This window comes from Tenrec ecaudatus, chromosome 9, assembly GCF_050624435.1.
Source record: "Tenrec ecaudatus isolate mTenEca1 chromosome 9, mTenEca1.hap1, whole genome shotgun sequence".
NCBI lineage: Eukaryota > Metazoa > Chordata > Mammalia > Afrosoricida > Tenrecidae > Tenrec > Tenrec ecaudatus.
In genome coordinates, this window is record NC_134538.1 from 95,814,078 (window position 1) to 95,839,926 (window position 25,849).

General features: G+C 41.2%; 1 protein-coding gene and 1 pseudogene across 1 annotated transcript; one reads left to right on the forward strand and one right to left on the reverse strand.

Annotated features, from left to right (window-relative positions):
- Positions 1 to 279: 279 nt before the first annotated feature.
- C9H7orf78 (chromosome 9 C7orf78 homolog) lies at positions 280 to 10,515 on the reverse strand. Its single transcript, XM_075557339.1, has 4 exons — positions 10,126 to 10,515; positions 4,412 to 4,496; positions 1,637 to 1,779; positions 280 to 363 (listed from the first exon to the last, which is right to left on the reverse strand). The coding sequence occupies exons 1-4, from the start codon at positions 10,513 to 10,515 to the stop codon at positions 280 to 282; spliced, it is 702 nt and encodes a 233-aa protein (XP_075413454.1).
- A 3,730-nt stretch (positions 10,516 to 14,245) lies between these two features.
- On the forward strand, positions 14,246 to 22,153 carry LOC142456051 (sorting nexin-5 pseudogene; annotated as a pseudogene).
- The last annotated feature ends 3,696 nt before the right edge of the window (positions 22,154 to 25,849 follow it).

Below are 25,849 nucleotides of genomic sequence, written 5' to 3' on the forward strand. Positions count from 1 at the left end.
GTGTTTGGCAGTTAACTGAAATGTTATAGGTTCAAGTTCACTTAGAGGTGCCTTGGAAGAAATTTTGGTTATCAACATCCCAAAACATCAGCCATTGAAGTCCCTACAGAGCACATTCTACTTTGATACATATGGGGTCATCAAGAATCAGAAACAACTCAATGGCAACAGATTATGATAGCAAAACTTCCCTAGGGGGCAGTCATATGTCTTACAAGAGTAACTGAGTAACAGTTTCTAAGAGCATAAGTGCTTGACAACAAATTCTAAGTTTTTTGCTCACCTGTTCTTGTGTGCTTTGCTAAACTTTTCTTCCACACGATCCATAAACGCACTGTAGGCACCACGCTCCCTTCTGTGTCTCTTCAGGAAGGCAGTGCCCAGGAAGTTAGCAAAAACAAGAACATATCGATTTTAATTTTTTTATTGCTATCTAACAACTTTTGCTGTAAAAGCCGGAACAGCATGCTCAGGCCTTAACATTTTCTGCCTCGAAATGCAGGGATAACAGAGCAGCCTGGTTTGCTAGGGGCACATACGAACCAAGACAGAAGTATGCTTCGCCATGTCTCATTAAGATGGTGTCACCGAAGAGCCTTGTCAGGCCTGCTTAAGAAAACAAGACGCTGACACTTGTTCCAGGACAGAGATAGTGTTTCTGACTTTTTAATATTGCTGGTGGTCTTTATTTTTATCTTCATATTATCCTTTTCCTTTCTATTTCATTTTGGTTTTACTTTTTATGGTTTCTGTTAGGTTTCCCAGTTTAGGAAGCACAGGAGTGGATGCATTGAGATAGTAATTGATGAAATGGTATATTTGGAGCTGGGAGGTGGTGGTGCAGTGCAGGGTGAGGGAAATTGGGGAGAAAACAATGAATGTGGGAGGGAGGAGAGAGGACTAAAAGCGCTTATGATGATGTATATACAACTCTTGAAAAGCGACTTAACTGTGGAAGTGTATGGTATGTGAATTTTACATCAAGAAAACGCTCTGTTTAAAAAGAAAATAAGCAGTTTGTAATGAGGTAACAGTAATTAAGAGGAAATCCTTGATATGCAGATCGCAAGTCCATCACACCAACTACTTTTGTGATAAGATGAACCAGCTCACTGCCCTCAAGGCAGGGCAGACTCATGGTGGTCCTCTGGCTCTGCAGGGTTGCTGGGGGAGCAAACAGCATTCCCTTCCTCCTGCAGAAGCACCCCACTGTGGGTAGCACTCAGGGCTTGCCCACCCACCAGTGCCACCTGCACTCCTCTGTAGTAAGAAAAGACTATGAAAACTCCTGGATAGTCAATCCCCTTTTGCCTTTAAGAGGTGTGCAAGCTTTCTTTACTTTAGCTTCTGTGCACTAAACATATAAACCCACTCCCATCCCGTCTATTCCGATTCATAGCAGGCCTGCATTGGGGTTCTGAGAGCGGCGAATCTTTGCCAGAGCAAACAGCCTCAGGTTTGTCTCGAGGGTCAGTCGCTGGGTTTGAGCCACCCACCTTGTAGTGAGCAGTCCAGCGCCTAACCCACAGCATCGCCCCGGCGCCTTGCACTGCACACGAGAGGGAATCCAAAGCTGCTGCACGACCCCAACTGCTCCCACCACCGGAAGACACTTCCCAAGCAGCTGTGGACTCACCGTGAAGGAAGCCGATCTTACGGGCCATGGGTCTTTGGGTAATATTAGGCTTGAATCCCAAGAGCATTCACGAGCCATATAGGTAATAAATCTTTCTGAACCGTTCTTCTGTTTGTCGTCTTTCAGTAACTGGCTTCCATACACTAGACATGCAAAGAAAAAAGTGCAACTTAGCAATTACAACTGTCTCTGTTCATGAATTCTCTCAGAAGATGTCATTTCTGGGACATCAAGACCCAGGAGTGACAAAATACGAGCCCTTTACAAATGGTAAATAAAATTTTGCTTACTTCTATAATTTATTTTGCAATTAATGTGCTCCTTCTGTTTCAAAGTCCAGTTCAAACCCCATTTCCTTTCATCTCCCAGAAGCCTTTTTATGAAACTTCTCAGTTACTGCTTTACAACGTGGAGTGTCCCTGGGACTCTGCTTTATAGTTTCCTAAGGAGTGTCCCGAGCTCCTAGGCCGTATCCTAGAGACGGTCTCTGGCATTTCTCTCTAATGGGTTACTGAGCAGACAAGGCAAATCCCCGTGTTCCATTTTAATCACACCTGAACCATACCTGTATAATTATAACCCACCAAATAATGTGTACATGATTTGTAAGTATTATATTAAGTTTCCAATTACAAAAAGTTCTCATTTCAACACACGAAAATAGCAGTCAACCATTATCATCCCACTGTCATTATCTTCATGTTTTGTTCATAAATGATACGCAATTCCCAGACATAAATATAGCTGGCGAGTGCTGTTCATCACTTCCAAAGGAAGGGCAGTGGGTCACACACATTCACTCGAGAGGAGCACTGTGCAAGGAGTCCGGTGAGACGCAGCAGTTGTTGCTCCCCAGCGTCCTATGATGTGGACTCCATTACAGCCAATCCACGTTCTAGGTGAGGAAGGCACGGGATGGACAGCTTTTATAACCTGGGCAGTGAAGTCAAGGATCCAAGTGACACAACCTGGCTCCCATATCTGTGCTCTTAATACTATGTTCTATTTCTTTTCTACTCAGGACAGATTGAGTAACAAATTCAAACTAACAAGATATTAAGCATGCGGATAGCAAAATAAATGGAATGTTGCCATTGACTAACTGGATATATAAATTTTTAGCATATCATTGAAAGTACTAACTTTTTAACTTTTAGCTGTAGTATTTTTTTTTTTGCAACGAGCACACCCACGGAAATAGTAGGCACACATACAAAGCCAGGAAATTGAAATTTTATGTTTGAAACAGACAGGAGTGGGGGACAAATAAATGTGGATGAAGGGAGACAACAGACAGTGTAAGATATAAAATAACAACAATAATATATAATTGGTCAAGGATTCACGAGCGTTGGAGGGTGGGGGAGGGAGGGGATAAAAGAGGTGCTGATACCAAGGGCTCAAGTAGAAAAAAAATATGTTTTGGAAATGTTGATGGCAACATATGTACAAGTGTGCTTAATACAATTGAATGATGAATTGGTATGAGATCTGTAAAGCCTCCCCTCCCCCTCCCAATAAAGTGATTAAAAAGAGACAGGAGTATACTACACATGCCTCATGACATTTCCAGAAGTGAATTTTAGCCTCATCCACCCTCATTCAATAGTCTGGAAATATTGTATGAATATAAGCCATGATTAAGAAGTCATGAGTCGAATTTGAAAGTACCCCAGTGATCAGAAAACAAGCAACGGAAGGTGTGCATTTGCTTTGGGGCCATTCTCAGCAGAACCTGAGAGCAGCAGAGGTCCTGGTCGCCCATCTGTCACCAGGTACTTCGCCCTGGAGACAGGTGGAAGGGTGGGAGAGGGTCGCAAGTAAGGCTGGGACCAGCAGGCCTAGCAAGGGCAGGTTCCCAGGTAGAAGGAGATATTTTCTCCTGCATTGAAAAAAGCTGTGTGCAGAGCAGGCAATGGCCCCTACAAGGAGAGGGCTTCTTCAGGAAATTGAGGGCAGTCCAGTGAGGTGACGCTGCAATGAACCAAATCTCCAGGTCTGTTACCAAGAGGAAAACTTAACATTTAATCCATCGGACAGAAATAATAATTTAAATTGAAGTCAGCAACATGTAAAAATATTGATAACACGACCTTATGAAAACAGCCTAAGAAGCTTGCACTATGTGTTAGTCTTGGGTACTTTAGAGAAACAAATCCACAGAATCTCATATGTATAAGAGAGAGTTTTATATAAAGGGTAAGGGCACATCAAGAAAACATCCCAACCCAGTGCTGCCCAAGCCCACAAGTCCAACATTAGCCTATATGTCCAACACCAGTCCACAAAGTCCTCCTCCAGCTTATAAAACACATGCAATGATGCCGACTGCAGGAGGAAAGCCGAATCAGTGAGAGAGTTAAGTATTTCAGCACTGGCAGGGGTCTCCATACAGCCGCTCCAGCACCCAGGGCTGCATCGGGGTAGGTCCATGTGGCTTCTCCTCAGGGATGTCTTACAGGAAGTGAGCCTTGTCAGCTGAAGCAGGGAACTGGCTAAGGAAGCTGCACCCTGGTCCAACCATCAGTAAGCAAGAGACCCAAGAACTAGAAAGCCAAGGGTCACGGAGCCATTTATCCCTTCGCCCTTCAATTAACCCCACATGTGTTAATCGGCCAGGCTGGCACAGTAAACTAACTACCGCACACTATATGAAAACCATCTAATCTATATGTTATTGAAATAAAAATATGGTCTGCTTTGCAAGTACCATTATGGATCTATCATGCAGAAAGCTTATTTTTGTAATCGTGGTAAAATATGATAATAACTTACCTGTACTTAGGTGTCTTGATTTAAATTTTAAGCCAAAGGGATCTTTTTCATAAGTAGTCACAAAGTTTGGTAAATTAGCTTGGTACTAGATATGTAAAGAGAAAATTACATCACTATAAATCAATATTTTTCTCATTGCTGATAATGTAGTTGGAATTTTTCAATTATTAAATATTTTACTAACCAAATGCAACTTTGAGAACCTTGTAACTTTTAAAAACTTGTGAATAAAAATTTGAAATAATAATCTGACACTCAAGATACTACTTAAACAGTGACCTATATGGTAGACCGCCATTGCTAGTTGGCCATCACGTCAATTCTGGTGCACTGCCAGGACCTCCTATGTTGCGGAGTAGAACTGTGTGCTACAGGGTTGTCAAGGTCATGGCCATTGGGGAGTGTATCTCCAGGCGTGTCTTGCAAGGTACTGTGGGTGAATTGGAACCTCAAATTTTTATTTTGTGATTGAGCATTTCACATTTTATGGTACAAGGGACTATTTTAATTACCCTTGAAAAAAATGGGTCCCTGACAACAGAGTGGGGCAAGTGAGTTAAACATTGGCTGCTGACTGTAAGATTGTGGTTCAAACCCATCAGGTGCTCCTTGGGGGAAAGACGTGATGAGCTGTTTCGGACAGAGTTACAGTTTTGGAAACCTAAGGAGTAATTCTACTCTATCCTACAAAGTCTCTATGAGTCTAAGCCCCTCTGACGGCAGTGGGTTGAGTATGGTTTTGGTTTTGAGTGACTGTATTAGAAAGTGTATTTTAAAAAGGACAAAACTGAAATTTTCAGAACTGGGAGCTTAATGTTAAATGAACATAAAATCAAAGCAAAGCAGCTGCAGTTGAGTCAGCACCTGAGCCCCCCGTGTGCTGCCACTGCCATCTGAGTGGTTGCCAGTCCTGCCTTCTGCGGTGCCTCCGGTGGGTTTGAACCACCAACAGTCAGCTGTGAGCTGAATTCTTAGACATTTGCACCACCAGGGACTTCCTGGAAAAATATCTTTTTATATTATCTTTTGAAGCTGAACTTATTTCAGGGACATAGCAAGAATGTTGAACAAAGCTGAAATAATCAGTCTAGAACAAAGTGTTGATTATTTTTAGTAAGGTGTAAAACAAACTCATTTTCCTTTTTCTTTTTTTTTTAATTTTAACAATTTATTAGGGGCTCATACAATTCTTATCACAGTTCATACATATACATACATCAATTGTATAAAGCACATCTGCACAGTCCCTGCCCCAATCATTTTTTTCTCCTCTTTTCTTTTTCTACACCCTACCAGGGACCCATACAACTCCCATCACCATCCACACATACACATACATCAACCGCATAAAGCACATCCATACATTCCCTGCCCCAATCATTCTCAAAGCATTTGCTCTCCACCTAAGTCCCCCGCATCAGGTCCTCCTTTTTTTTCCCCCTCCCTCCCCCCTCCCCCCTCCCCCATGCGCCCTTGGTAATTTATACCTCGTTATTTTGTCATACCTTGCCCTATCCGGAGTCTCCCTTCCCCCCTTCTCTGCCGTCCCTCTCCCAGGGAAGAGGCCACATGTGGATCCTTGCAATCAGTTCCCCCCTTCCAACCCACCCACCCTCCACTCTCCCAGCATCGCCCCCCACACCCCTGGTCCTGAAGGCATCATCCACCCTGGATTCCCTGTACCCCCAGCCCTCATGTGCACCAATGTACAGCCTCTGCCCTATCCAGTCCTGCAAGGTAGAATTCGGATCATGGTAGTTGGGGGGAGGAAGCATCCAGGATCTGGGGGAAAGCTGTGTTCTTCATCAGTACTACCTCGCACCCTAATTAACCCATCTCCTCTCCTAAACCCCTCTATGAGGGGATCTCCATTGGCCGACACTTGGGCCTTGGGTCTCCACTCTGCACTTCCCCCTTCATTTAATATGGTATATATATACATATACATATACACATATATACACATATATACACACACTTATATCGTTGTTGTTTTTTTTGCATGATGCCTTATACCTGGTCCCTTGGCACCTCGTGATCGCACTGGCCGGTGTGCTTCTTCCATGTGGGCTTTTCATTTTCCTTTTTCTATTGGTTTAATAAACCAGTTTGAATTGAGGTTTGTATCATCATTATAAATTGGTGAGGAAATAAAACATCATTCTCCAATTGAAAGCTGGTGGGGGGAATGTGAGCATAAACAGTGGATTTGAGGAGAGACCAACAGAAGCCGCATAGGATTTTCTTTTCAGCGAATGGCTCTAGCTCTTGTCACAAGTAGGGAACTATTAAAAGCCCGAAAGAAGGAAACTCTCTGAGATGGATGAAATTTATCACCAATTAAATGTGATGCGAGGCCAAAGGTCGAAAGCCTGCTCTTGCGTTTCAGTTGGTGACAATACTGACATCTGGTGTTTGCACAAGTTTTATCACTTTGCCTCCAGCTCAGTCTCATAGATAGAAGCCAATTACTGCAGTGCGGTGTCATGGAGTCTATTCCAACTTTCATAGTGACACAATGCAACAAAGTCGAACTGCCCCCACAGGGTTTCCCTGGCTGTAATCTTTACGGATTACAGAGATAAGATTACGGATCAGCAGAGACTTTCTCTGCTTACAGAAATCAAGTCGGTGGGTTTGAAGGTGAATTGCAATGTCTGCAGATGATCATGCAACCATGGCACCACCCGGGCTCCTTAGAAACAAATTAAGTGAAAATTAAAATATCTTCTGATTCTTTGAAGTCCATGTATTCAACTCTTATATCCTAACTGTAACTAATGAGATATTTACATGCTCCAATGTCATTTTATATCTACTTGGCCTGTATTTTTCCCCAAATGATAATAGATCTCACTGGAATAGAATTAGGTGCTTACATATCCTGCTGTACAAGGAAAGCTATAAAGCCCCTGGCTTTCCCGATTCATGCTAATACTTTATTAGAATTAATTGCATTTAATAACTCTGTATTCCAGACCTTGTTGTAAATGTTTTGCATGCTTTGCATAGTGACTCCTTGATTAGTTATAATCACCACATGAAATAAGTAGTGTTTATATCATTATCCTAAATTATGAATATGGGAAAAGGCTCTGTAATTTGTCCCAAATTCTTAAGAAGTAGAATAGAGATAATCTGATCCCAGAGATAATCTGATCCCAGAGATAATCTGATCCCAGAGGCTTTCCTCTTAAATGCCACCTCACATTTCCCCAATGGGATTAATATTTTCCTGCCTTTCAAAGGGAATATACAGCATCCGGCCAAAGCCCTGGTAGTACGGTGGGTCAGCACTCCGGTGCTAACCAACAGGTTGGCGATCTGCTTCTATGAAGATGACAGTCTAGAAAGTCCTACAAATCAGTCTCACTCTGTTCTGCAGGGTCACCATGAGACAATGAACTCAGTGACACGCACCAGCAATGCAACAACCATGTCAGTCCTGTTGCTTCAAGGATTGCCCCACAAGAGTCACATTTGCCTATAAACTATGGGCTTAAGCACACACTCTCTTCATATTCTCCACATGCTGCTGCTGTTTGGTGAGGTCGCGTCCGTTCTGACTCATGGCTGCCTTACGGACAACAGGAGGAAACACCATCCAGCCTCGCCCTCCTCACAGCTTTTCTTAAGTTTGAGCCATTGTGTCCATCCATCCTGCTGAGGGCCTTCCTCTTTTTCACGGCCCCTCAACTTTACCAAGCATGATGTCCTTTTCCAGGGACTAGGCTTTCCCCATAACATGTCCAAAGTATGTAAAACGAAGTTCACCATCTTTGCTTCTAAGGAGCATTCTGGGTGCACGTCTTCCTAAACAGATTCTTTGTTCCTTTGGCAGTCTCTGGCACTTTCAATAGTCTGCACCAGCACCACAGTTCAAGTGCATTAATTCTCCTTCTTCCCTATTCAGTGTCCAACGTTCACAATCATATGAAGTCACTGGAAAGACCCTGGCTTGGAACAGACACACCTTAGTTCTCAAAGTAACAGCCTTGCTTTTCAACACTTTAAAGATTTGTATTATTTTATCTCTTGACTTGTGCTTCCAGGAACAGATTGTGGATGAAATTCTTCACAACTTTAGTCTTTTCTCTGTTTCTCATGATGTTAACTATTGATCTAGTTGTGGAAACCTTTGTGGTCTTTACATTGAATTATAGTCCATACGAAAGGTTGCAGTCCTCGTCTTCATCAGCAAGTGCTCCAAGTCCTTCTTCCTTTCAGCAAGCAAGTCCTCATTTCAACTGCAAGACTCAACATCCGCGTATTGCAGGATGGTGAGTCTTCATCTTACCTACTTTGCACATGTTGTCAGGAAGACCAGTCCCTGGGAAAGGACAACATACTTTGGTAAAGGGACAGAGAGAAAGAGGATGACCTGGGACAAATGGGTTGATGCAGTGGTTGCAACAATGGATTCAAGTATCAAAACAATTGTGAGGATGGGGAATGACTGGACAGTGTTTTATTCTGTTCTGCGCCTACGTCACTATGAGTCAGCAACAACTCAATGGCACAGCATCTTCATATTCTTGTTGAATTATATTTTGATCTCACATTTCACTTTAAGCAAAACTCTTTTTGAAGCTAATCAACCTAACTTCTTGAAATATTTGAAAAATTGTCAATCATTGGAAATACTAAAATTATATCATATCCACTAGTAATTTTTTTCTCTTCCTCCACTTGTTCTTTTAGAGGATTTCATTCCTACTACAAAGATAAGCTGAAAGTATCGCTCCCAGGGTTCCAGTTCATGCACTCATGGATTTGCTCCAAGCAAAATATGCTTAAACATATCCCATGCTCCATGGATGGCTCATAGCAAGTGCTCTTAGTAATAGCTCTGTCTTAGTCTTGTAAGATGTCTGAAGAGCCCCCAATAAAAGTATTTTAAAATCTAGAGAGACCAAAAGACTAGCTTCTAAAGGGATCTATTGACTAGACATCTTAGTAGAGGGGTCAGCTCAGAAGGTTATGGCAACTGTTTTCTGAGATCCCAAATGGATGGTCTTGATATTCCTTCCACCTGTTCCTTCTTAGAAGGTGGCAAGGCCTGTCCTACAAGAATTCTTTGGGAACCTTAATTATTCCCTGTACCCTACAATCCTGAACTTGCTCTTTCTGACCTTTTTGCTGTTCCCAAAATGCAAAAAACAAAAACAAACTCCATTAAAATGGAACATGATTCAAATCCCTTGATGATCACAAACATGTTGCTTTGAGATGATATAAATTGAAGAGCATGCGCTCTTAAAGGGGACAGGTGACACAGAGAGATGGTACCACCTTCAGCCATGTGCTACCTAAATAATGGTCATGGGTGAAGGACAGATCAAGAAACAAGCTTCATATTTTGATATTCTTATTTAGTAAAGATTTCTATGGTTTGCAGCAATACTTTTTTACTTATATTACAAATTCAAGGTACCTGAAATCTATGTTCAGTCACCTCTAAATATCCATTATTCTCTTCAAACCTAATCTAGAGTTAGTCATCATACCTACCAGATACGGGTTTTATCTTTCTCTGCTGTCATTTATTGATGAATCTAAGTTGCATAAGAAGTAAAGATGTAGAACGATACACACTGGGCCTTATCTACCACTTCTTTAGTTTTTGTTCATATAATAATGTCATAATCAAGAAATAGTTGAAAAGAATCATACACTCCCATGAACTTTATTTAGGATCAAATAATTTTTGTTACCTGTCTAAAGTCAGGTGGCTTGGGATCGAGGTAAACACCGCTTGGATATTTTCCTTGCTTTACAATCATTGTCTTCTCTTTAAATGCATCCAGCGGGGCAAATGTAGTTATAAACCGAGGTGCTGTGGACTTCGCAGGCTCATTCCTGATGCTGGGCAGGTGAACTGTTGCTTCTGGGAAAGTATTTGGTTTTCTTCTTTCTTTCTTAATGTTTCTGGGTTTTTTTTCTGGAAATCTCAAAGACGTATACTGTTTATAACTAAAATCAGGAGGCTTTATTTCCCAGATGTTAGGTTTCGGGTCTGATTGAGAGACATCATTCCATTTTTTTTTTCCATTTGGTGTTGAGACCTTGTTGAAAGGGAGATTCAAGGCTCTTTTCAAAGACATAGCTGCATCTCCTGCCCTTCTGAGACACAAGTTCCATTATGTGGGGGCATAGTTCACATAAGAATCTGCAATAGACATGAAAATTGGAGAAGTTTGTCATTATAGCAATATCATATCGAACATTTTCTCTCTGGCAGAGGGTAACCTCTGAAAGATTTATGATGGAGGGGGAGAAAGCTCAGAAATGACAGGGGATGGTGGGAGCAGGGAGGAAAGCCAATCATGGCTGCTGAAAGTACTTATTGAATACCTTTGCCATGAGTGAGGGGGCTGGAGATGAAAAAAACAAAGTCCTCTTCCTTGAATAATTGATGGACTGCTTGGGAGATAAATCAAAACAAAACACAATCTATGGATGGTGTGACAATAAGCAACAACATAAATGAGCTGCTAGTTCTGTCATGGAAATAAAAGCAGGATGAGAAGAAAGGTTATCTGGGCCTAGTTTGGATGATAAGCAGAAACGCTCTGGGGAGTGGGGGAATGGAATGACACATCGAGGCATAGGAAGTGTGTAAAATTTGTGCCAGCTAATTTCTGGAATACCCATGGGGTCCTAAACCACCATGCGTACGTACACTGTAGCTACAGCTATTAAACTTGCATGTAAGAATCCTGTATTAGCATTTTGTTGAAGGAGAATGAGGAAATTGTTGGCATATTGTGGTATTTGCTGACTTTGTCAACAATTATGATGCTGTCACTGAATTTAAATCCTCCTTAGGAAAAAGCATCACCTCATAAAGGTCAACAAACAGACCTGGAACTATTTATAGGCTTTTCTTTTTTGGCTGTTTGCTTTGTTGTTGTTGTTTTCTTATGTTGTTATGTTTTTCATTGTCTTCTTTTGTGTAGAGACAATAATAAGCAAAGGATGTAGGGTCTGGGGTCTTAAAGGCTGGAAGATCAGTAAGCAATCATCTAGCTGAAAAGCAACAAAGCCCACATGGAAGAAGATCACCAGCCTATGTGATCACGAGGTGTTGTTGGGATCAGTTATCAAGCATCAAAGACCCAGGAGAAAAAAATCATTTCTATATGAATGAGGGGTGGTGTTGCGTGGAGACCCAAAGCCCATCTGTAGACAATTGTACATCCCATTACAGAAGGGTCACAGGAAGAGACAAGCCAGTCAGGGTGCAGTATAGCACCGATGAAACATACAACTTTCCTCTAGTTCTTTAATGCTTCCTCCCTCCCACTATCATGACCCCAATTCTACCTTACAAATCTGGCTAGATCACAGCATGTACACTGTACAGATAAAAGCTCACAACACAGAGATTCCAGGACAGATAAACCCCTCAGGACCAATAATGAGAGTAGCAATACCAGGAGGATAAGGGGAAGGGGTGGGGGGAGCTGGGGAGAAAGGGTGAATTGATCACGATGATCGACATATAACCCCCTCTCAGGGGGATGGACAACAGGAAAGAGAGTGAAGAGAGACAGCGGTCAGTGTAAGACATGAAAAAAATTAATGATTTATAAATTATCAAGGGTTCGTGAGGGAGGGGGAAGGAGAGGTGGGAAATGAGCTGATACCAAGGGCTCAAGTAGAAAGAAAATATGTTGAGAATGATGATGGCAACACATGTTCAAACGTGCTTGACACAATGGATGGATGCATTGTGATAAGAGCTGTAAGAGCCCCAAATAAAATGACTTTTTAAAAGAAAAGAAGAAAGTATATTGACTAATTGGAAATAACACAATGCTACTGGGTTCTAGGAGATAAGAATCTTAGACAGAGATGAATTTCCTTGATTTTGAGCTAAAATTTTGGTTGTTTGATAATTATATAAAAATATTCTAAATTTTCAATGTTATTGAACAAAGTCAAGTCAAAAAGAAAAATATTAGAAGATACACTGCAAGTGTCAACTTAAAATTTTTGAATAAATTCTTTTCAAAAATTAAGCTATCGGACTACATTTTTCAATTCTGAAATAAAGATTTTTCTACTTAAAACGGACTGGCACTATGCAGTCATGAAAATCAATGCTGAGTCTGTGAAGCATGTTCCAACATAGACTGACCTGCAGGACACAAGGTTTCATAGAAGCAGTCAATCACCTGAAGACAAATATTGTGTGATGCCACTTTTATATGAAGGCAAGAATAGATATGTATGTAGGGGCCAATGTTTATTAGTGACAAGAGATAAGGAGGCAGGGCAATCACTCTCAAAACTATAGATACTCATCATTCTCGGTAATGGAAGTAGCAACATATGTAGGTGAACGTTGCATGACTTGACCAAAATAGATGTTCCCACTAAGAAGCACATGAGAGGAAAAGCTGTGCTAAAGAATATGACACCTGAGAGGGCTTTAAACATTTCATGGAAAAAATTCCATTATCTCATTTTTCAACAAACTTTTAAAATCATTTCTGGGAAGAATTTAAACTGCCAACAATATGAATAGCAAAAAAGACTGTACTGTCACATAGTTATACAAAGTATATAATGTATAGAGGTATGTGCATACAAATAGACACATAAATAGAAGTATCTCCATGTTCATGTGTATGTACATATAAGGGGGTACCTCCCCCCCCCAAAACAGGAAAAAGCTCTCCTTATTGAAGTGGAGCTTTCATAGTAGGCATTTGTCCCCCTTCGCCCCCCCTCCCCCCCACCGCTACTCCAACTACATAAGCATCCAGAAACTCACTCTGAATTAGTGTACTCAGTGGCATCACCTGGGAAGGTTCTCTGGTCACAGTGAATTTTTTCGTAAAAAGTTTCATTGGAACCTCATTTTTTGTGATGGTTGATTTAAGAGCAGTGTGCAGCTATGACATTTTGTTTTCTGCTCAGAAAAAAAATGTCACACAAACTGTTGTGATGTTGAACACAGCTTACAAGGACAGCATATGTGAAAATGCAAGTGTTCAAGTAGCTTTCTTGTTTCAGAAATGGTGAAATGTCGATCGATGACAGACTTCCTGAATGGAGGAAAATGTAGATTCATAGTGCATTTGGAGTTCATTCTACCAGGTCAGACTGTTAAGCAAGCTTTCTATTTAGAGGTTCTGAAAAGATTGCGTAACAGTGTGTGACAGAAAAGACCTGATTTGTGGCAGACAGAGGACTTGTTTTGCCACCACAACAATGCAATTCCTCATTCAGCCATCTCAGTGCACCAGGTTTGGGCAAAAAACAGCATGCCTCTCTTGTCCCTCACAAGTGATTCACCTGACCTCGCTCAATGTGACTTCTTTTTGTAGCCAGAAATGAGGAGGGACATGAAAGGTCAGAGATTCGATGACTTAGAAGAGGTGAAGGAAATTATGGGGGAGGTGCTGTCAGCCATCCAAACAGATGGGTTTCAAACATGTTTCCAAGAATGGAATCGCAGATCTGACACATGTGTGAAGTGTAACGGAGAGTGCTTTGAAGGTGATAAGGCTGCTTTGTAAAACTATTTAAATACATAGCTCCGGGGGAGGGGCGGACTTGGTGGGGTTTTTGTTGTTGTTGTTGTTTTCAGTACCCTCTCATGTAGATGTATCTGTGCATGGATATATATACATAGTGGACACGGTTACAAATACTTCTCAGACATAATCAAACACTTTGTGGAATTGGTTTTGTGAGTTTGAAGGCTTAGAACTTTAGTCTCACGAGATATTGCACTCAGGTAAAATGATCTAGTTCACAAAGTTCATGTTTTGCATACCTATGAGGTAAGTAGAACACTTAGGAAGCCACGAGTGTGCGTCAATGGAAGAGGAACAAGTCAGGAAACGAGAAGAGTGGCACATCTCAAAGGACGTACTCATGTCACTGAATTGTACATGTAGAGACGGTCAATACTCATGGAGCCTGGACATGGGTCAAGGGGCAGTTGTTTGAACAGAACAATAGCATATGGCATGGTTTAAAATCCAGCCAATACATGATTTGGTGTATATTTGGTTGTATATATTCTCAACAATAATAATGAAATTTTAAAATAGTTCATAAGTTTGCAAGCAGCCAACTGAGATATAGAGCTCTTTGTCTCTACTTGTCAGAAACAGAAAGAAAGAAACCAAAGTGTACAAACTGTAACTCTACTAGCAATTTTGGTTTTCTACTTACCTTTGTATATCTATCTATTAGCACGTTCTTACTACTGAATTTATCGCTCTGTCTATTCTATATGAGTGCAGAATCTCTGAAATTATGTACTATTCTTCATTTTATCCTAGATTATGAATTTATTAATCACTGTTATCCTTTTGAATAATATATATAATAGGTTTCTCTACTATGAGAATCTTAGATTAGTATGTCTTTTTAATCCCTAGGTAACAACCAGAAATCCCTCAAATGGAGGGCAAGTTGAATGATTAAAGTCTCTTTTATAATACCACATCATTATTTTCACTTTATATGAGACACACTAAGGCATAAAGGGATACAAAATTATCAGATATCTTCCTGAAAAATTAAGAAAAAAACTATCAATATTCTAATTCAGCCAAAATTAGTGGGATCAAAAGTGAGATATTTAAAAATAAGAAGTGTGATATTTTGGTCAAGATGCCTCATTGGAAATAAAAGAGTGGCTTAATATGCTTTTAATAAGCACAGCTAGTCTCCATTTATGAAATTATACTTATAGTTCAAGGATTAATTTAACTGCAGTCTCCAGTCAAAATTCCTAAAGTGCCCATCCCTATAGTTCCCCAGGATATCCTAAGCTGAAAGACCTCAAAAAAAAAGTGAAGCCCTGCATTGCAATCTTGAGACATTCTATGGGCAAAATACTGAATAATGTGGGAAGCATTTAAAAAAAAAAGGAAAGAATACAGAGATACTGTGCCCAAAAGAACTAGTCGACAAGCCACCATTTCAAGAGAGAGCATATAAGCAAGAACCAATGAAACTGAAGGAAGAAATTCAAGCTTCATTGAAAGCATTAATTGATGGAAAATGAGTTGAAATGTTTCAACAAGCTGTTGCCGTACTGGAAGCAAACTCATCTGTGCTAGGAAATGTCAAGATAGCTACCGAGCCAACTGATTTGAACAGATACACATTTTTACACATTCAGAAGAAAGGTGACCCAACGGATTACTAAAATTATAGATCAATGTCATTGATATCACATGCAAGTAAAACTGTGCCTGAGATCATCCAACAACAGTTGCCGAAGCACATTGACAGGGAGCTGCCAGTGGTTCAGGCAGTTCAGCAGAGGACATGGAACTAGGACTACTGTTGCTGACGCCAAATGGCCCTTGGCTGAAAGCAGAGAATACCAGAAAGGTGTGTGTGCTTGTATTTTATTGACTATGCAAAATCATTCAACTGCATGGATCATAATAGACTGTGAGGAGCCTTGACAAGAAGGGGAATTCCAGAACACTTCATTGTGCCCATATGGAACTTGTCCCTGGACCAACTTGTGCAGACAGTTATTCAAGCAGAACAAGAGCAAATGGCATGGTTTAAAATTCAGAAAGGTGTATCCTATCTCCATATTGACTTAACCTGTATGCTGAGAAAATTATCAGAGAAGCTGGATTATGTGAAGAGGAATGTGATGATATGCAGATGACACGACATTGCTTGCTAAAAGTGAGAAGGACTTGAAACACTTGCTAATGAAAATCAAGGACTGCAGCATCAGTATGGATTACAACTACTGGAAAGAGACCCAAATCCTCACCAAAAGGTAACATCATGATAAATGGAGAACAGAATGAAGTTTTCATGGATTTTGTTCTGCTTGGATACACAACCAATGCTCGTGGCAGTAGCACTTAAGAGATCAAAAGATGAGTTGCATTGGGTAAATCTGCTGCACAAGATCGCTAAAAATACTGAAAAATAAGGATATTATTTTAAGGACTAAGATGCACCTGAACCAAGCTATGGTATTCCCATTGGCCTCGTATGCATGTGAAAGTTAGAAGCTGAATAAAGAAAATCAAAGAAGAATTGATGTGTTTGAATTGTGGTGCTGGTGAAGAATATTACCAAAGGAACAAATAAATCTTTCTTGGAAGAAGTACACCAGATTGCTCCTTCGAGACAAGCATGGCAAGACTCCGTTTTATATACTTTGGCCATGCTGTCAGGAGAAACCTGTCCCTGAAGGACACCGTGCTTGGTCGCACAGAGGGACAGCCTATGAGAGGAAGGCCCTCAGTAAAATGATCACCACAGTGGCTGCAACAAGGGGCTCAAACGTAGGAACCAACGTGGAGATCGCCAGCACGGGGAGGGTCTCCTCTGCTGTGCGCACGGTTGCTGTGGGTTGGAACTGACTCAGTGGCACCTAACAACAGCAAAGTTCCCCATCAGGATTTATCTTCCCTTCTTTGGAATACAGCCAGGGAATCGGAACCTCCTTTTGTCTTGTAGTGCCTATTACAATTGCTTACTTGAAAGTCTTCCTCCAGATTACAATTGCATATATGTAAATGTACATATACACTTAAGTACAGAAATAAATATGTCAATTAGCTGGTATCAAAATTTCTACCTCTACAAATCCTACTAAGCATAGTTTAGGTTGTGTCCTCTAAAATTACTGCTACTTGATATTTTTTAACCTTACGAGAATGGTAGCTTTATATAGGCCCTGCAAAAAAGAATGATAGGAATTCCCTGCTTGCCAGATTCAGAAAGTTACATAATTCGAAAATGCTTCTAAACACCCAGATACCCTAACATTATAATCTAATAATGACTTAATACAATAACAATCATAATAATACATTTCTAAATAATAAAAACATCACCATTGCAGTGGCCATATTTAAAATTTTAAAAGAAAAAAATCACTTCTCCCTCAAATGTTTCATACTGAAAAGTCACAGAATATTTTATATGATTATATAATATACTGATTTACAAGAAAAGCCTTTGATCTTGATCGCAGAATTACATACGTTCACACGGTAGTAAAAGAGATACTAAACAGTTTCTTTTATTTTCCCTCTACTTGTTCATGAATGCCTTTCCTAAATTGCTTATCTTATGAATGAACCCATCCTACATATCTAACATAGTTTCCTGAGTGTCAACTCCAAAGAGCTAATCAAACTGACAAGCTGCAAGAATGCAAAATAATCATAAAAGCACAAATAGTCATTTTAAAAGTGGCAACGTTACTCACCATTGGCAAGGCAGGTTTGTTGCACAAAATCTCTTCTGCAAATCCAAGGGAGACTAACCAAACAGATACACGATAACAAGCGAAACCTGCACTCTTTTCTTTACAAAAGAATTCAAGGCATATTCATTTTTTCCCCATTTGAGTTGCTAAGAAACAGAATTCATTTTATAAAGGACACACTTCAGAGTAGGGATGAAAGAAGGAAAAAAAACCCCACACATAACAAATAATTGAAACTGGGACCTCTAATTGTTGTCTAAAACCTAGCAACAGGGTGATTAACTTCCCTGCTCTTGTTCCATAAGTCAGAAAATCAACAAAATAGAAAGTTAATATCCAGTAAATACTCAGGAAGAGAAATAGAGTGTGTGAGAGGAGGGGCGGGGGGCTGGGAGAGATGATTATCTGTCACCGGGACAGAGGGGCGGGGGGCTTGGAGAGATCATTATCTGTCACCAGGACAGGTGCACTCAATGGACTTGGCAAAGCACTTGATGTATTTGTTTAACTATGCTCATTCTAGCTCAATGTGAGTTTGAGAGTTAGTTAAAAAAACATGGTCACGGAAAGAAATTTTGACACTTTTGTGTAGGTCAGGGCTGACTAGGGAAACAGATTTACAGACACTCATATGTGTGTAAGAAAGAACTTTCTATCAAAGAGCAATTATACATTAAGAAAACATTCCAGCCCAGTCCAGATCAAGTCCATGAGTCCGATATTAGGCCACATGTCAATACTAGTTCATTCCTCTTTAGACCCACACAGCCATGCAATGATGTTGAAGGCAGGAAGATCAAAGGCCAATGGGTAAAAAGTCTTGTGAATCCAGTGGCGGTGGAAGCATCTCAGGGCTGGCATGAGTCTCCAAGTGGTTCCAGGGCTCTGGCTGCATAAGGGTAGCTCCATGTGGCTTGTCAGCAGGAAGACGAAACAAAGAGTGAGTCTCACCTCCAGGGAGGAATATGGGGGTTCCCAGAACTCTCAGGAGAAGGCCATCCCCACACAGAGGCCTCATTGACTATGGCCTGATTGACAGGCTAGACTCCACCCCTTCACAAGTTGACAGGAGATTATGTAACTGCCACACTTGTAATTACATAATCTTTTTTTCTTTAATGAGTTAGTTCCTCCAAAGGTTATTTTGTAAAGCAATGGAGGCAGGAAGAGATAACAAAATCTACCCCATGTCTACCTTAATTGACTGAATTTTACTAAATAATGTATGGAGAAAGCTCTCTTGTTTTTATCGACCAACTTATACACTCAATACATATATCTCTGAGCAAGATATTTTGATTTCAAACTTTTTATCACAATTTAAAATATGCACAAAATTAATAGAATCGTACATTGAACTCTATGCAAATATTACCCAGTTTAAAAGACTGTGGACTTCGATCCCTCACTTCAGATGGACACACCTGACGTGCTCAGTGAGAGAGAGAAGGTCAAATTCACCGTGCACACACAGACCACACCGTCCACACTTCAGAGTCCAGAATTCTCGGTAACGAGGCAACACGAAGATTTTGTGTGTTACATGACATTCTTATTGAAACACCAGATGATGCTGGACTCGTTATTCCGCCTGCTCCTGCAAAACCTGACTTTGAGGGTCTTCGAGAGAAGATGCTGAAACTGGGAGAAGACGAAGGGGCTGTGACTAATGAAGCAAGTGCCAAAAGCGGAGTATCCAGAAGACTGAATCCACCCATGAAGTCTTTCTTCAGAGACTTTCTTCTCCCGGGTCTTAGTAAAGATCGAAACTCTCATGTGTCCCTGGAATAAGATCAGGATCTAAGCAGTAGGTGGAAAAATACCAAAGGGCTGTTTGGTGGCTTTTCAAGAGCGTTGTGAAAAGGGCTGAGGAAGGCCTCTTTTCTGGAGGGACGGAGGTGGATGGCTTCTTTGAGCAGGAGAATTTCCTCATTGACTATTACAATAGAATCAAGGATCCGTGTCCAAAAGCCGACAGAATGACCAGATCTCATAACACTGTTGCAGATGCCGGTATCCGCGCTGCAGCCTGTACACAGAGCCTGGCTTGAGAAGAGCCCAGTCATCAAAAGTACCTTTGGACGGTTGCTGAGCTATTTGAGAAACTTAGGAAAGTAGAGCGCTGAGTCTCATCTGATGAAGACTTAAAGCTGACAGAGCTCCTTAGATACCAAATGCTCATCATAGAGGCTGCTCAGGTTATTTCACACAGGCATACCAAAGCTCTCATTGACTATGGGAACTCAAATAAAGCTTTGGATAAGGCCCGATTAAAAAGCAAAGATTTCCCCAGGGCTCTAAGGAGGACAACACTGGGGACTCAGTGTCGGGATTGGCCCGGACTGACCTCGTGACAAAAAGGCAAACCACTAAAGGCGTGCAGCAGAGCAACCGTGGGAGCAGAGCAGGGAGACCCTGAGGGAGTACAAAGGACAGACTCTGGGGCCAGAGCATGGTACCTCATTGGACCTGACTGAAGGACATGCCTAGAGATCAAAAATCAGACCTTGATTTATTTACAGGTTTTTCTTTCTTTAAAATTTTTTTCTTTTAATTAATTTATTCTTTTATGGGTAATTGTTTTTCTTTTTTGTTATCATCACTGTGTTCTCACTCATTGCCTTTCTTTCTATGGCTTGATTTTCAGTGCATGTTATTATCTCTACAGATCTATCTAGATAAGATACACTGGATGAATAGTCTGGAGGAGAAAACAACGGGACCAATGGTTCTGGGGGGACATGGGAGAGAGGGAGGTGGTGCTAAGGTAGTGGTGCTGACCAACCCAGGGACATGGGAGCAACAAGTGATCCAAAATTAGTGGCAAGGAGGGTATGAGAGGCCTGGTAGGGATTCAGCTAGGGAAATGTAACTGAGAGAAATGAATGAAACCCAAATGAAGGTTGTGCATGATAGTGGGACAAGAGGAAAGTAAAAGGAAATGGAGGAAAGAACTGGGTGACAAAGGGTATTTATAGAGGTCTAAACACTGGCATGTACATATGTAAATATATTTATATAGGAGGGTGGGTAAATAGATCTACGTGCATATATTTATTGGTTTAGTATTAAGGCAGCAGATGGACATTGGACCTCCATTCAAGTACTTACTCAATACAAGAATACATTGTTCTATTAAATTGGTATTCCATGATGCACACCTTCCCAACATGGTCGCTGAAGACAAATGTGTGCATAAGTAAATGTGGTGAAGAAAGCTGATGGTACCAGGCTATCAAAAGATATAGCATCTGGGGTCTTAAAGGCTTGAAGATAAACAAGCGGCCATCTAGCTGAGAAGCATCAAAGCCCACATGGAAGAAGCACACCAGCCTGTCTGACCACAAGGTGTAGAAGGGACCAGTTATCAAACATCAAAGAACAAAAAAATCATATCAGTGGGTGCCCACCTTCCCGATATGATCACTGAAGGCAAACATGTGGATAAGCAAATGTGGTGAAGAAAGCTGATGGTGCCCAGCTACCAAAGATATAGCATCTGGGGTCTTAAAGGCTTAAAGATAAACAAGTGGCCATCTAGCTCAGAAGCAAAAAATCCCACATGGAAGAAGCACACCAACCTGTGTGACCACAAGCTGTCGAGGGATCAGGTATCAAGCATCAAAGAACAAAAAATCATATCATTGTAAATGAGGGTGAGTGCAGAGTGGAGACTTAAAGCCCATCGTTAAGCAATTGAACAGCTCCTTACTGAAGGGTTGTGTGGAGGAGATGAGCCAGTCAGGGTTCTGGGTAGCAATGATGAAACATATAACTTTCCTCTAGTTCCTAAATGGTCCCTGTCTCCCCCCCCACCACTATCATGATCCCAATTCTACCTTACAAATCTGGCTAGACCAGAGGATGTACATTGGTACAAATAGCAACTGGAAACACAGGGAATCCAGGGCAGATGACCCCTTTCAGGACCAGTGGTGAGAGTGGTGAAGCCTGGAGGGTGGAGGGAATGTGGGGTGGAAAGGGGGAACCGATGACAAGAATCTATGTATAGCCTCCTCCCTGGGGGATGGACAGCAGAGAAGAAGGCAGGGGGAGACATCAGACAATGTGACATATGACAAAATAATAATTTATGAATTATGAATGGTTCATGAGGGAGAGGGGAGTGGGGAGGGAGGGAAGGGCGAAAATGAGAAGCCGATATTAAGGCCTCAAGTAGAAGGCAAATGTTTTGAGAATGATGATGGCAACAAATGTACATACGTGTTTGACACAATGGGTGTATTTATGGATTGTGATAGGACTTGTAAGAGCCCCAATAAAATCATTTTTTTTAAAGCAAAGATGTCAAATTGGCAGAGACACACCAACAGGAATATTGCCAGAAACTTGAACAGCTTTCTGGATCTGCAAAGGAAGAATCCACCAATTTCAAAGAGAAGCGAGCGGCAGCATTTAGAAAGACTCTCATTGAAATGTCTGAGCTGGATATCAGGCATGCCAGGAATAATGTCTCCCTCTTGCAAAGCTGTACTGACTTGTTTAAGAACAGCTGATCTGCTCTTGTTCTGAGTGAAGGAGAAGCAACGAAACAATGAGAAAGCCAGCACTTTAATCATTAGCCATGGAAGATTGATTAGTTTCTTACTTTAGTTTAAAATGATGTGAATAAATGTTTTGGTTTCCAAAAATCTTAACACTTAACCTTGTTGGTTTAAAGCTATTTTATTGCAATATTACTTGGTTATAACTAATCCTTTTCTTATGCATTTAATACCTCAAAGTTGTCAGAATCTAAACACAGGGTTCTCCTGTAGTTTATTTTTATTAAGAAAGGGTGTGGGGAACACGTGCCTTCTGGAAACAAGGATAAGAAATTGCCTAGCACGTGCTCACCTCTCTATGTCCCACAAACAGAATATTTTAAGATAGGGCATCACAGCAAATACTTGTCACGTCATGTACATTCCATTTCTTCAGTCTCCCTGCTGATCCCATGGTTTTGAGCCATCTCATGTTTGCCCAATACCAAGAGCTAGAGATCTCGTTGATCTTTATACACCTTTTGCACGCAGCTCCGTTTTTGTAGCTGGGATATCAGCAGGACACTGAAACAGATGTACTACGATCTCTTAAAGGAAAAGGTCAGATCTCCACAAGAATGTGTTGTCCTTTTCTGATACCTCTTAGTGAGGAGCATTGTAAGGATTTGGCTTTTATTTTTCATAAATAAAGTATGTGATAAACTAAAAAAGAAAAAGGCTGTTGACTTACAGTCAATTTGGTTTACAAAAATTGCTTCATCTATACCTCTAACTCTTCTCTCTACATCTCTTATGTTATTTTAAAATGTTTCTCTACAAGGTATGGACTGATATGTTTTAAAAACCTAGCATAGTACCATTACTAAATTTTATAAAACAAACATTAAGTAGTACTCCATTCAGTCAGCATTCAAGTTCCTAAATATTTCATAAATGTCATAAATAATGTTACTTTGATTTTTTTATTTTTCCAGTGAGTTTGTTTGATGTGGGTTTGTTATTTTAGTTTCCATTAGGCTAAGATTTCCTATATGTGAGTAATCATTTCTCTTCTCATCTTTTTTAAACGGCATATAAAAGTTTCTGAACAAAGATCCCTCATGGCCAAAGTTTTTGGATTTTTCAAACATTATTTCACTTGAAACAAAAGTTTTCCACTAGAACTTATATGTACCAAAATATTAGACTGGAAACAACATTTTGGAAACAACATATCGGAGACAGAACTAATCCCTAAAGTCTATACCGAAAGCTTCAAGACTTCAAAAAGAAATAATAACCTAATTTAAAATGGGCAAAGTCCTGTGTGTGGCTTAAGAAGGGCTGCTAACTAAACTGGAGGGGAAAAGAAAAGAAAAAAAGAGGACATGGGTAGTCGGGGGAACAGGGCACTAACCTACTCATGGGAAAGATATTGTTTATGTCTCCACAGGAAAGGGAGGGAGTGGGGAAGTGGGGCTGGTGGGGCTCGGCTGTGGGCTGTGAGGGCCCGCCTGCTTCTGGCCCTTTACTCTGTGGTCCATCTTCCTTGGGCCCCAACATGAGGGTGGCCGCGGCTGTGAGGACAGCCTACTGCCCCCTTTGTGGCCACCATCTCTGGAAAGCTTAGAGCCAGGGTTTGAGGAAGACGCCTGACCGAAGCCCCTGTGGGAGTTGCTCAGAAAGAAAGATCAGCAGTTGAAACCTGCTAGTTTAGTCCAGGGGAGAAAGATGAGACCGACTGATCCTATAAAGATGGAGAGCCTCGGAAACTATGCACGGTCACCGAGTCAGAATCCACTCTGATGAAGAGACCAATTGTCATGCCTTGGATGGCTGCTGGCAAACTCGGAGGACTGCACTTCTGCCTCACACTTCGTATGGCCATCTGCATCCTGTATGTTCGCCTCAGGATCCAACCTGGTCCACTATGACTTCACCTTAAATAAGTTTTGAGGAGGATTCCATTTCACCTAGCATAATTAGTTTTAAAAAACCCAAAGTTATTACTGTATATCCTCAAATATAAGCTGACCTGAATCAGCCAAGGCACCTAATTTTAACACAAAAACTGCATTAAAATGTGCTGAAAAACTTGGCTTTTACACAAATATATAAAGTATTTTAAAGGACTTAACTAAGAACAATAAAAACAATAGTTTTTTTTTAAAGAAAAGAAAGGGCGGGAGGGACCGGACCTCAACCTGGTAGGGCAACATACTGGCACCAAGCAGCTAACTAACAGAACAGTCTGCAGAGTGGCCCCAATCCCAGCTACACCCCCTTCCTGAGAGAGAGAGAGAGAGACCCCAACCTGGCCCACCAAGCCCCTGGGACGACATTCCTGCAGAGCAGCCAATGCACAGAGAGGACCTTAGGGCTGGCTGCACTACAAGACACAGCATCCCTTCACTGACCTCTGCGGACAGCACTGGAGACAGTGCGGGAATTGTGCCTGGTCTGACCAACACCCCCACCACCCTCCACCACACACACACACACACACACACACACACACACACACACACACACACACACACACACACACCAAGGCGGAAACTCAAAGGGAGTGCAACACAGCAGCAGGTAGAACAAAGCAATGAAGTCCCCAAGGAATCCCCAAATAGACTTCTGACTGGGGGACTGTGTCCGGCACCTCATCAGTCGTGACTGAAAAACATTCACAAGGGTCAGCAAACAGACCTGGAACTATTTATAAGCTTTTTTTCCCCTCTCACTTCCCCCCCCCCCCCAATGTCTGTCTATATAAGATAGGCAGTATAACGATCCCGAGGACGAAACAATGGGACTGATCCGTCCAAGGGAGACCTGGGAGGGGTGGATGGGGGAGAGGAAGGGGGGAGCCAACAAACCCCCATCTAAAATCGATGGCGAGGCAGGCATAGAATGCCTGGTGGGGTTTGATCAAGTGCAGTGTAGCCAAGAGGAATTACTGAGAGAAGAATGAAGGCCAAACATGACAGTGGAACAGAAGGAAAGTAAAAGGAAATTGAGGTAAGAACTAGAAGGCAAAAGACATTTATAGCGGTATAAACATAGGCATGTCCATATGTAAATATGCTTATATAGGGATATAGGCACATATATTTATATGTTAAGTATTAAGGCAGCAGACAGACAATGGGTCTCTACTAAAGTATTTCCTCAATACCAGAATAATTTGTTCTAATAACCTGGCATTCTGTGATGCTCACCTTGCTATCACGATCACTGAAGACAAAATGGGTTCATAAGCAAATGTGGTGAAGAAAGCTGATGGTGCCCGGCTGATGGTGAGCAAGCCATTGGGAGATTGATACATAGTTAAATGAGGCCAAAATGATAGTCTGATATGTAAGCCCCACCTAATTCACAATAAAAATGAGAAAAAATAAATAAAATGGAAAAAACTTTGCCACTAGGTGGCAGTATGTGATCTAGTATCATTTTTTCCAGTTTACAAACAAACCGAATATAATTGCGCTGTTTTCCCCAGTGTTCAAATTTATTGTGTTGTCTCACTCTCGTTTTCTCTCAAGAAAATGATAAGGGAATTGAACTGACTTAATTTCTTCACAATTTTTTAAAAATAGAATCATCCTATTCCTAAACTATCTTATTTTACTACCCCCTTTTTGACCGTTTTCAAGGTTGTAAATCCGCGTGCCCCAACCCCCGTGCGTTATTAGTTGTTTGGGATCCAAAAAGATATATAATGTGGCGCCAGCT

Excerpts from the sequence above, each read along its gene's own strand:
- C9H7orf78 (XM_075557339.1), bottom strand. The coding sequence starts at position 10,515 with ATGTCTTTGAAAAGAGCCTTGAATCTCCCTTTCAACAAGGTCTCAACA. Across the intron at positions 1,780-4,411 it reads ATCAAGACACCTAAGTACAG|TGTATGGAAGCCAGTTACTG; the intron begins GTAAGTTATTAT and ends TTGCATGTCTAG. Across the intron at positions 364-1,636 it reads TAAGATCGGCTTCCTTCACG|AGACACAGAAGGGAGCGTGG; the intron begins GTGAGTCCACAG and ends GCCTTCCTGAAG.